We start from the raw sequence: 13,034 nt of genomic DNA on the forward strand, positions 1-13,034 counted from the left end.
AGACAAAGGTTGACGGCAAAATGTCTCAACTCCATCTTTGTACCAGAAAAGATGAAAACAAGTGGCCTTCCCCAACACTGAAAGAGGTACATATCCCATTTTGTGTATCATCCTTTCATTCTCTTAAGAAAACGTTTTAGAAATTTGCTTTCAGAGATATCTGTTTAATCAACTTAGTAGTGGGTGATAATTTGACAAAAGTTTGCTGTGCATTTTAAAAAGAAAGACAACAGTCACCAGTGTGTATTCAATTCAGAATCTCGCCGTCTGGCCAACTCACTGCTGAGGACATGCATGAGTTCAAACTAAGCTGTCTTACCTCGAGAGGGCTACAAACCTTGTGTATCATGAAGAAAGAAACGAGGTCCCTGAGGGACTTAATGACCAACTCTCTGAGCTGTAGGGACATGAAGGAAGCAACGGAAGCAAAGTATTCCTCAATGTTTCGAGAGGAGTCATAGTCGTTCTTGGGAGCGAAGTGAACCCAGTGTTCCTTCTGTGTCACAAAGAGCTGGGCACAGGTGGGGATCCATCTACAGAGACAGGAGAACACCAATTGTAAGAGGCTTTCTGAGCTCTCTAAGCCCAGGAGGTTACTAAAGCACACTTCTGGGAGTGACTGTGTTTTCGGGAGGATTGACTGATGGGGAGGAACATTAACAGTGTAGTCCCACAGGCTGGAGGCTCGGCTAAATGAGCAAGAAGGAAGGAGCCTCCAGCACTTTCTCCCTCTCTGCTTCCTGGCCACTGTGTTGCGAGCCACTCAGCTCCCATCCCATTATGCTGGGCAAGATACCTCTGAAAATGTGAGCTCCTTCCTAAGTTGATTTTCTCTGGTATTTGTTACAGCAAGATACAACCTGACTGATAATCTCATCACTTGGTAATGTCTTTGGTTCTGAATATAGTACTGAACACATTTGCTAAAAAGAAGGATTTGCTAAAGGGTTGCCTAATGTCTGAAACCCCCTGAACTTTGGCCCTTGAGGCTATTCATTTTGGGTCATCTCAATCCCAGTACTTTGTGCCTTAGCACCAAGACTAAGAGGATCCCAAGGAAGACACAATGGGAGTGGTATCCTGGCCAAACATGGTTCAGGCAGAGGGAGTGTGGGAGGAAGGGCAGAGAGGGCTGTTGGATATAAGGTTGCCAGAGGATAGGCACATGACAGGGACAGGTCAAGAAGGTATTGTGGGAAGTCAACAAACTTCCCGTCATTTCCAGGATCAGCTCTCATTTTGGGGAGGTTTAAATCCTTACAATACTGGGGATCTGTGGGAGACACTGACTTGGTGAGTAGAATCTGCCGCATATCCAAGCAGTGCTTCTTTATCTCCTCCTCGTACTCGTGAGGCAGCAGAGGCAGTTTTCCAGCCAGTAAGTCTGCTGTTCGAACAAACCTGAGGTTTTTAAATCTGCCAAAAGCGAGGGAGAAATGCCACAGTAAAAGACTAATCCATCCTGTGGGGCAAGTTCAAAGGACACATGTTCTCAGGTTTTGAATTCTTAAGCTAGACTAGCACCCCCTAAAACTAGTGATGCTGGGCAGTTTCAGGGGGTTAAGAGGGTAGGGGTGGGTAGAGAAGCACAGAAAGTAAGGAAGAGCCCCCAAGCCTCCATTCTCTGCTGTCCAAACTAAAACGCAGCTCAGTGTTGCTACTTGGAACAACGACAGAAGCACCATTCACAATTTGCTCTGTGTGAATGCTTGTGACCTGGAGTTGAGCAACAACATGTGAGAAGAAGCAGAACCCGCATGCTCACAGACCACTTCTGATTCTTCTCTGCTACAACCCAGCAGAGAGTTAAGCCCCAAGTTCCTTCAAGCTCTTTGGATCTCTCTCCTTTCCTTCTCTTTCCTCTTTCCCTCTCCCTCTCCCTCTTTCTCTGTTCTCCACCACCGTGTGTGTGTGTGTGTGTGTGTGTGTGTGTGTGTGTGTGTGTGTGTGTGTGTGTGTGTAAGTAAGCCAGAGTTCAACCTTGGCTGTCTTTACTCGGGTGACATCTTGTTTCTTAAAGACAGGGTCTTTTATTGGCCTGGAACTTCCTGTCTCTAGCTCCCCATTCCTAGGATTCCAAGTGTATGATGGGAGCTGGAGGATGAACTCAGGTCCTTATGCTGACTAACTAAGCCATCTCCTCAGCCTTACTGCTGGAGCTTCTATGATGAGTTAGGTTGAACTTATATTGCTCTGGACCAACACTGCTCACCTTTTGGGCAGGTTCACCACACAACCCACATAAGAGTCTAAGCTTATACTGTATAGACACTCTGAATATTTGCTGAATGAAAGGGTGACTCCTCATCCTTCCTATATTGCTCCTTTTCCCCCTCCCATTTCTCTGGATCTGTGGTCTCTCTGCCACTTGCCACATTCCACAAGTTGGTACACAGGTTGGTCACACACACACACACACACACACACACACACACACACACACACATATACACACAAAACCAGCATATAATTTCCTTGACAAATCTTTCCCCTTGTGGCTTTGTGCCCCTGATTTTTCTAATGAGCTCAAATGATTCATTAGCCTGACTTTCAGTAACCTTTCCCATCTGAATTGTACCCTTTCTTGAGAAGTCCATTTAAAAAAAATAAAGCCATACTCTCTCCCCTCTCCCAGAGTAACTAATAGAATGGTATTAACAAAATATGGTACTGCCAAACTATGGCAATATAATAACTATATTATTCATAATTAATAATAATAATTCATAATTAATATAATAACTATATTATTCAGTTATAACAAGAAATGTTCCTGATATTTCCTTCCCTGTGAATGGAGGTTGAAAACATTGTATGTAATTCAGAAAACAGAGACAAGAGACCATGCATTGTATGATTCAGTATATATTACACATCCAGAAGCTGCAGATCTACTGAGACAATGAAGATCAGTGGTTTCCAGGGGCTGGAGGGGTGGATTGGATGTGAATGAGACATGTCGTTTAGTTAGATAGTGGTAAGGGTGACACAAACTTGTGACAAACATAACAACTACTGTGCATGCGCTCTAAAGGGGTAAGCATGGTGGTTTGAATGAGAATGTCTTCCATAGGTTCTTAGATTTGAAAACTCGGTCCCCAGTTGATGGCACTGTTTGGGAAGAATGTGGAATACCAAGGAGGTGGAACATTGCTGGAGGAAGTATGTCACTGTGCTGGATAGTTTCATGTCAACTTGACACAAGCTAAAGTCCTCTGAGAGGAGGGAGCCTCAATTAAGAAAATGCCTCCATAAGATCCAGCTGGTGGCCATTTTCTTATTTAGTGATTGATGAGAGAGGGCCCAGCCCATTGTGGGTGGTGCTTTCTCTCTGGGCTGGTGGTCCTGGGTTCTATTAGGAAGCAGGCTGAGAAAGCCATGGGGAGCAAGCCTTAAGTAGCATCCCTCTATGGCCTCTGCATCAGCTCCTGCCTCCAGCTTCCTGCGCTATTTGAGTTCCTGTCCTGACTTTCTTTTGTTATGAACAGTGATATAGGAATGTAGGCAAAACTAACTCTTTTTCTCCCCAAGATGGTTTTCAGTCATGGTGTTTTGTCTCCACAATAAGAAGAAGCCTGGCTAAGACAATCACTGTGGTCAGGTTTTAAGGGTTTCTAGCCCCATCCCACTTCCTCTTCCCTCTGTTTCGCATGTGTGGCTAGACCATGATCATGTGACCACCTGACTCTGCTGCTGTGCTTTCTCTGACTGTTGCCATGCCTTTGCTGCCATAAGAAACTCTGTCCTTCCAGAACTACAAGCCAACATAAACCCTTTCTTCCCTGAGTTACTTATAATTGTGACCTCCAGCACAGCAGCAGAGAAGTTGCACAGTGAGTTTTACAATTGCTCTTTCATATCTGTGGGTACTGCCTACATGGAGTCAACCTATAGTGTGTAGATTATTCTGAAAGAATGCTTTTGTACTGAATAGGTATATATTTTATTCTTGAAATTATTTCCTAAACAATCCCTATAACATATTAATATAACAATCCCTATTCCATTGTCCTAGACAGGATGATTGCTCTGGATATGATTTTAGTATATGGAAAAGTATGAGACTATAAAGATACTAGAGTATTTTGTATACACAAAATAGGAGGCTCAAGAGATCATGAACTATAGTATCTGGGGTCCTAGAAATAATCTCTTTCAATAACAAGAGTCAACTGTATATCCCAGGTTTGGAAATTTGAAAGAAAAAAAGAGTCTTCTCTCCATCTCATCTAGAGTCCTATAATTCCTAGAGTGTATATAGTAATTGATAAATACAACTGAAGGGCCATGACTCGCCAACTGAACTCCACAAAAGAAAAACAGACTCAAGCCTTTAAATATCTCAAAAGGAGAGACAGATAAGTAAGTGTAGAATTGTAATTTAGGATGACAAGGGCCACAATGCAGGTAATGATGAATTAATTCCTCTTGGGTACTGAAGTTTTATCAGGTACTAAGTACTTTGCATGTATCAAGTTACCTATTTCTCTTACTATCCCTAGAAAGCAAAAACATCTTATTTCAAGCTTAGAGACCAAGAAGGTAAGGCCTAAAACTGAGAGGCAGCACACCCATCTACCTGCAAAGCAGAGATAAGATTTTAACACAAACTGAATAGCTCAAAGTGTGAGTAATTACCCACCATGCTCCAGGGCTTAGACAGGGGGAATGTATTTTGGGAATGTAAAGGAGGACTTCTTATATCTGTAGGTAGGCCCATGTTCACAACTCACAGATTCTCTCTAGGGATCTCGGTTGGGCCCACTCTACTGCAAAACAAGAGCTGCTCACAGTGCACCACACTGAGGAAGTTCACTTACGTGCTGAATAATAAAGAAAGGAGACCAAAAGAACAGGAGCCCATTCCTTACTCTGCAAACCACAGTTCTTTGAGGTTGTACATCATGGGATTCACTGTGTGCAAATGCTCCTCATTCCACTTCTTGGCACTCTGGTAGATGTTGTGCCAGGGCACAGGGGCCCGGATCACTCTGTGAGGAAACAAGCGAGGGATGCTCTTGATGAACAGCCTTTTCTTTTCCATCGGGTCCATAAGGATGTAGTCAACTAGAATGAAGAAAAAGGATGTCCTATTAGGCAGGGTCTTTAAACATCTTGAGCTTCTAGCTTCATACACTCCAAATGGAAATGAGTATTTGGCCATTTACACACTGAAATGACTCCTCATTGGCTGGGCCAGGAGTAAGCCATTAGATGTGACTTAACTGGGGCAGTATATTCTTTTGGTATATATTGTTTTCTTTCAGAAGATACATCACTGGAAGAAGTGTGACTTCCCAATGTAGAGAGCTTGGATCATTTTTTTTTTTGATAGTGCATTAGCATTTGCTGCACTCCGTTAGTGATTAATTGACTTCTCTCACCAAGAGAATTATGCAAACATATAAATCAATACAGTAAGTAGCACCAGATACTTATAAATGGAAATTTAGACATCAAATGTGTTTTGTTAGAAAAGAAGAATTGGTGAGATCTTGGTCGGGTGACAATTATGCTGCACCCTGAAGAATGAACATGAGTTTATTAAAGGAAGAACACTGGGGACAAGGGGATGTCTTGTATGAACATAAAGTGTGAGACAATTTGCTCAAGGAGCTGTGAGCTAGGCTACGGCACACACGTCAGGCATATAGCCTGAGAATCAAGTTGGAGCTAGAAGCAAAAGACCTTACATGTCTTCTCTTAGAAATAGTTTCTGTGTGATAACAGCCATTACACTGACCTCACTAGACAGTTAGGAAAACAGACATAGCTAGGTATTTTGGTAGACATGCAAGAGCAAGGCAGAAAAATAGCAGGGTCACCCTTCCCCTTTCTCTCTCATATCATCTATCATTAAATGCTTCCCAGTGTGATCTATGGTCTGTACAAGACACTGGGTTCAGGATAGAAGGGAGCAAGGAGCAGAGGTGTGCCCATCACTACCCAAAAGCAAATGGTCTAAAAAGGAACTCAAAGCTACAGATACGTGAGGACAACAGCACAGAAACAAAGGCCCAGGAGAACTTGTAAAGCAGGATGCTCTGAGTGGAGAGGTGCTAGACTACAGAGGATGAAGAGACAACCGAGCAGAAAAGAGAAAACCCTTAGGAGAATGGACAGGTCATTTTGAAGGTTAGGTATCCACAGTGTAATGTCTGTGTCTATCACATCCGTGTCCCCTGAAGCTTGTCAGTCATGAATCTTGGGCTTCACCCCAGATGCACAGTCACTAAATCAGAACCTGCTTCTTACCCAGATCACCAGGCCATGAGCATGTCCATTTGAACATGGTTAGTTCAAAGGTAACCCTTAGTGATGGTGCCTGGGATGGAGAAACATTTGCATCAAAGGTTACATGGTATTCTGGGGTGAGTTCAGTGAAATCAGGATGGTAACAGATAAATTGGCTATGTGTTGGTTCATTTTCCTTGTCAGTTTGATTGGAATAAACAGTGCCTGAGAAATTAGTAAGGCATGCTCCTGGGTGTGTCTGTGGGGATGTTTCCAGAGATGATTGGCATGTGAGCCATTAACTGAGAAAGGAAGACCTGTCTCTTGGTTGCAGATAGAGACCATCTAACAGGATGGAAGCCTGGATAGAACAAAATCCAAAGGAAGAAGACTGTTGGCACACACATGTTCTTTTTCTTCTCTCTATTCTCTGAGTGGGACAAGGTGGGCAGCTCAGTATCACCGCATGCCCCTGCTGTGTGATACTCTACTCCATTATAACCTAAAAGCAATAGTGGTAGCTGATCACATCCCCAAACTTTTAAAACCATGAGACAAAGTGAACTATTTCTCCTTTGAACTTATTTTTCCAGCTATCTCATAACAGCAATGGCAAAGCAGAGACACACAGACAGAAGAAAGGCAGTGCCCTTTGTGTAGGAGCTTCTTGCCTCCTTAAGCCCAGACTTACCAATGCTTTTCATGAGGCTATTGTAATAGTCATTTTCCTTCTCAGACCTAAGCGAGTCTTGAAGGGGTTCCAGGGCTGGAGTTGTCAGCAGCACCTTAGGAATCATTTTGTAAATTCGCACCATCACGTCCTCGTCCTCTGGGGCAATCATGTCTTTTCGGATACCGTTGGTCAAATAGTAGTAATATCTCTTCCAGAAATGAAGAAAGAAAAGGGTAATGGCCAAATGGCAGTGTCTACCTATTCCACCCACCAGCCAATCCGCCATCAAGCGGTCAACGGGCCATTCACACAGCAGCCATCCATGCCTTTTGCAGGTCACTTCACACACATCACAGGTGACAAAGGCAGGATCTTCTCACTAAAGGAGAAGAGAACTGATCAGCTCTGAGTATTTTAGTTTTCCTTGTAAGAGCTGGGGCTCCTATAGAGATTCCCCTCATTTTTAAAGTGCTGTGTGAAACTCAGGCTACATTCTGCTTATGATTGATAGGGTCACCAGAAAAAAAAAATACAGAACACAATTGGCTCACTCACACAAAACATCATCTTCACTATCTGAAATTCAGATGTAACTGAGTATCCTTCTTTGTGTGGCAAAAATTTGGCTACCCACCATGGGCTGCCACGTGGTGAACTATGTACTTGAAAGCTCCAGTTCCTAAGATCTGTTCCTCCATGTGCCTCTTTCCCTCCACCCCCTCCGCCACTCCCAACCCCCCACCCCTGCAAGTAGAGAAAGCAAACATACACACATCCAAATCCTCAGTCTCTGTGGTGGAGTTTGGACTTCAGTGCTCTTTTAATATTCCCCAGATGACTATCATTCACTCTTTAGAATCACTCAGATGCTGAGATATCGTGCACCAAGTTGGGGGGCACAGTAGGAAAGTACCTCCAGATCTAACTCAGATGGTTTTTGCTCTTTACTTTCCATTTCCATCTCCTGTTGCAACATCACATCTATCTGTTGTTCTGGACTCATAGGTCTGCTTTCTGGGTAGATCAAGCAGGAGTCCATGGTGTTCTTCATGCTCAAGGAGGATGAGTACTTGCAGGAAAATGGCACCCTGAAAAGTTGTTACAGCTCATCTCTTAGGGGTCCCACAGAGGTGACTATATTTTATCGGCTCTACTTTTCTAACCTGAGGATTGCAAGGTAAGCTCCTCTCCTTTATGCCATTGATCGACATTTGATGTGTGCATGTCAAATGACCCAGATATGTAACACTTCACATGTTGTAAACACTGGCTTTACTCAGTCCATTAACTTACTTTTATATAAAGCCTTGAAAAATGGTGGAGGAAATGTACTGAGTGTGTGACCATGCTTTGAAGCCAAGAAGCAGGCTATGACTTGAATGAGACTAGAGAAGGCCTTGCTTTAGTCCAATCTCCTCTATTCTATGGTGCCCACAGTGACACCTTACCTGGTAACATCATCCTTGGCTTTGAGGTAATACTTCATTCTCTTCTTGGAGGGCTCTGTTGAGCTTTTAGATACTGTGAGAGTGGAGAGAGAAAGACATTAGGGATGGGCAGCCTTGAGCCATTCTCTGTCTGCAGGGATGTGGCCTTTGGGGATGGTCTTGGAGAACAGTAAGGTGAGTGAACATGCTGGGGAGCAGTGAGGTAGAAAAGGTGGGCTCCAGGTACCTGTGTAGCTCTGAAGAAGCCACTTAATTACTCCTGGTCTCAGCTTCTCAGTTCTAAGATGAAGATGAGCATGCCTCCCATTTATCCATACATTTAAAAACTACTAACAATTTCCTCCTCAATTCACTGCCTAACATTCTATGTTCTATTTTCTAAGCATCAGTCATATTGTTTAGTACTTGTTGTAAAGTAGACTCAGGCTTTTATACTCAGTGGATTTATTTTTTTTTAAAGGAAAATTTTATGACACTCACAAACTAAAAAATCAGTATCATTTCTAACAAGTATGTAATAGCTGCAAATAAACCAAAGTCATTTGCAACAAAAAGGAGGTAACTACAGATAAATTTAATATTTGACACAAAACCAATTTTAGAAAATTTTAACTAGGGACAATTACTTGGTAAAGATATTAGTCTGAAGAAATTAAACATAGCATAGAAATGTTAAAGACATACTTGTAACTAAAGAAACACTTCAAGAGACATGGAGATTAGATGCCCTTCCTTATAAAATAAAAACTCAAGAGATCCTTTGATTTCTTTCAACATAAAAGTTACTCTGAGAATACAATAATTTCTTGATATATCCAGAAACAACGATCCTGAGTGAGGCAACCCAGATACAGACAAAAGTTGCTTACTTACTTTTATATGCATTTATTAGCATTTTAGTTTTAATACCTGTATTTCCATCCAAATAACTGTAGAGGTTAGATAGCTAGTAAGGGCACATGAGGGAGGAGGGGATCTTCCAAGGAAGGAGAAATAGAAAGAGCTATAAAGAGATGAAGAGGAAACCTGATTAGAAGGATCAAATTGGGAAGAGGATGGGAAGGCTAAAGGAGGAAATGTGAGGAGGGAGAACACTAAAAGACATTTGAAAAGCCATGTAGAAACCCACTACTGTAGAAGCTTCCTAAGATATCTAGAAAAGAAATTTAAAAGGAGTCACTGTATAATAGGGGAGACAACACCTCAACTAGACATACAAGTAAAACCTCTGGTGTTGGAAATGGATTGTGTTTTGTTTTGTTTTGAATCAAAGGAATTCTATAGACGCCAAGACTACCAGTCATTCCCCACAACCTGAAAGTAAAATCGCATTACTGAGGACACCACTTACTTATGTCACCAAACATGGAGAAATAAAGCTGGTGCCCAATTAGGAGCCTAGCCCATCCTGAGTAGTGTTCGTGATGCTACAAGTTTCTCTGCATGTTACTGAAGGAGAAAATCAATAATCAATATCATCTAGCTATAACTTTGTAACATAGAACAGAAACTTGCCTACAAGACATAGTGGTGTAACGGTGGCACAAATGTTATAGGAATAACAAGCCACTTTTTAAAAGAATGGATTTAAGGTCAATTTCATGAGATGAAACCCATTACCTAATACTGCTAAAGTGGCCAAGAACCCAAGACTAGCTAGGTCACAGGTCCTACAGGGGAACCTGCTACTATTATTCTACTAAAGGAACATAGCAGTAAAATGTCTAATGGCACATTGCTACACCTATAGATGAGTGCCTTTCTCAAGCCTCATCAGAGAAGCCTCTTCTTGCACTAGATGGTGATTAATTGAGAGACTCACAACTGGGCAGTATTTAGAGAGTGGGAGCCTTTAGAACACTTAGTCCTAAGTGAGTTGTTTTAGTCAGACCCCCTATCCTCAAGATCAGGGATCTGGGTGGAAGAGGGGGTTGAATGATTATAGGAGCTAGAAGTGATGGCACACAAGGAAATAACATCATCCTCCAGAGACCACAGGACTAATGTGCATAAGAACTCATGAGGACTGGAATGGCATACACAAGACCTTCACGTGTTCAAACCAGAAAAGATCCCGGCACTAATAAGACAAGTGAACACAGGGTCTGACTCGAATCAAGAGGGGGAAATTTGCAATTGATTTCTGTTGGGAAAGGGAAAATCAGTTTTCTGCAGTTGATTGTTATTAGGTATATAAACCACAGCTTCTCCATGCCCAGGCATAGCTGGCCAACACAAAACAAACTTTGTGGGGTTTTGTTGCTTTGTTTTTTTTTTTTTGTTTCGTTGTTGTTGTGCATGCATACACACGTATGTGTGTGCTTTGTTTTGTTATTTTTGTCTTGTTTTTTCCCTTTGTTTTGAGTTGTTGTTGTTGTTGTTGTTTTGAGAGAAAGGGAACTATGTTGGGTGAGTAGGGAGGTAGGGAGGATCCGAGAGGCATTGGGGGAGGACAAATGATAAAAACGGATAAAAAATTTTAATTAAAAAAAAGATACATTGATTTCTAAAACAAGATGAACCCTCTTTACTTACTGAATTTGTTACTTTTTTTTTTTGGCCTCAGACTTTCCAATTTGCAGAATGCGATTAAAATATTTCTGTTGTCTATAAGCTACTCAGATTATGTATTTTGTTATGGAAACTCAGACTTACACAAGAATCACAGTATTAGCAACTAGAACTTGAAAGCCAAGTTTCTAGGTGTTGTGGGTTGCCCTGATGTTGTTTCCTGTGTATTTAGGTGACTATGGTCTTGGTTGACACCTTGATTGTGAGAGATCTTGAGTTTGAACTACCTAATTACACCAAACACAAAGATCTGACCTATAGAAACAGAGCAATGATGACTAGGATTTGCTTTAAGTCATGTCATCTTGGGGTAATCTGTGATGTAGCTATTTGTAAGGTAGTTTAAGTACGTGAAGCAGTGCTGGTGTTTGCAAATGATGTATAAACTTTATCCATTATAGTAATTTCCATTTCGTAGGTAGAGAAAGTGAGGCTCTATGGAAGTATTCAAGTTTAGGTTCAACCAAGGGCAGAACCAGAATCAAAACCCAGGAGTAGAAGTTTCACTTCGAAGCCCCCTTCTGCACAAAATATGGCACGTTGTTACAAGTACCTGATGGCAGTCGTTGACTAGTCTTGTTCCTAGGAACATTGATGGTGGCTGGTTGGTAGACCTTCAACAGGTCTTTCAGCTTCATGTCCCGAGCTGTCAAGGAATAGTTATTGCCAATAGAGTCACTGGGTCCACGGTGGTGGTCCTGTTCTTTGAAGGGCACAGCCAGGGTCCAGGATGTACGTTGCATCAGTGGGGGATAGAAGCTGTGTGACATGACAGTCTGTGAGGGAAATAATGTAAAGGAGACATAGTCAGAGACATCTCTGTGAGCCTGGGCTCTGCTCCCACTGAGATTGAGTTTCACATGCTATATGCTGTGTTTCTGCCTTCCACTTTCTCCAGGGAGATACTTTGTGCATGGATACTTCTCTACCAAGGGGAAGGAAGATATCTGAAGCCAAGGACAATAGCTAGTATTCAACCCCCAAGAGTTAGGTAAAAATATGCTTTTATTTTTCACAAACATAGTGAAAGGCATGTAACTATTCTCATTTTACAAGTGAACTTGCTGAAACAGTTTCTCTAACACAGTGGGTAAAGGGCAAGGCCAGATGCAAATACACCTTTCATGCAAACACAAACCTCTTTATTGAATATGGCTGTAGTCTCTTCTGGTGGCAAAATGGCGAGAGCTATTGATCCCACTTGCCAAGACTATTCAAATTTACTAACACCTGATGAATACCCCTACAGGTGAGGTGTGTTCCTCAGATCTCTCCCTTCAGCAGAAGAGCCGGCAGCCATGGGCACTCACCTTGTAGAGTTCAGATGGCTCCTCATCTGAAGACACAGGCAGAGGAGGCAGTTCTGGCCGTGCCTGTGAGTGGCTCATATGATGTATGGAGTCACTTTTGTCAAGCTGTGGGAATGGGAGCAAAGTCACTCTTCAGTAATTAGGACAGGTTTCTGGGTTCTGGAGAGAGTGAGAACTACAGAGGTTTCCCAACGTTTTATGCACACAGTACTGCTCAGGTCTCCCCATCCACCACATCTGACTATTTCCATTTTTAAGTCATCAGCCTGTCATTTCTCCAACACATCCTCTTTGGCTTTTCCTCTATGGGCAATCTGTTTATTTTCCTACCCCACAAGGAACCCCAAGTTTTGAATGTGCCTATTACCCAAGCCTAGGTAGGATTAAGAGTGAACTTCCTTTAATTTTTATTCATTTATTATTAGTATTAGTAATAGTATTATTGAGTGTGTACATGGTGTGTTTGAGTGTGTGTCTATGTGCGTGCGAGTATGTGCATGCATTCTTGCACGTGCATGATTTGGCTATGCATGTGTGTGCCATGATGTGTCCTGCATTGTAAATCAGTGGGCAATTTTATAGGATTAACTCTCTCTTTCCACCTTTATGTAGGTTTGAGGGATTGAATCCATGTCACCAGGCTTGCAGGACAAGCTCCTTTACCTGCTGAGCCACCTTGTCAGGCCCCCAAAGTGGATAGCTTTTAAAAGTTGACACCTGATCCTCTCTCTCTTTTTTTTTTTATTTTCTTTATTTACATGTAAATTTCTCCATTCCCAGTTTCCCCTCCAAAAAACA

At 42.2% G+C, this 13,034-nt stretch overlaps 1 protein-coding gene across 1 annotated transcript in view; it reads right to left on the reverse strand.

Moving 5' to 3' along the window:
- The window catches only part of Dnah3 (dynein axonemal heavy chain 3), a 172,271-nt gene that overhangs the window by 148,869 nt on the left and 10,368 nt on the right, over positions 1 to 13,034 (reverse strand). The window contains exons 2-9 of the mRNA XM_031388102.1: positions 12,237 to 12,341; positions 11,480 to 11,702; positions 8,356 to 8,428; positions 7,821 to 7,995; positions 6,926 to 7,115; positions 4,872 to 5,067; positions 1,291 to 1,416; positions 338 to 533 (exon numbers count right to left, since the gene is read on the reverse strand). Coding sequence (XP_031243962.1) covers positions 338 to 533; positions 1,291 to 1,416; positions 4,872 to 5,067; positions 6,926 to 7,115; positions 7,821 to 7,995; positions 8,356 to 8,428; positions 11,480 to 11,702; positions 12,237 to 12,341 — 1,284 coding nt within the window. The remainder of the gene's footprint in view (positions 1 to 337; positions 534 to 1,290; positions 1,417 to 4,871; positions 5,068 to 6,925; positions 7,116 to 7,820; positions 7,996 to 8,355; positions 8,429 to 11,479; positions 11,703 to 12,236; positions 12,342 to 13,034) is intronic.

Source organism: Mastomys coucha, unplaced genomic scaffold (genome assembly GCF_008632895.1).
Source record: "Mastomys coucha isolate ucsf_1 unplaced genomic scaffold, UCSF_Mcou_1 pScaffold21, whole genome shotgun sequence".
In the NCBI taxonomy this organism is placed as follows: domain Eukaryota; kingdom Metazoa; phylum Chordata; class Mammalia; order Rodentia; family Muridae; genus Mastomys; species Mastomys coucha.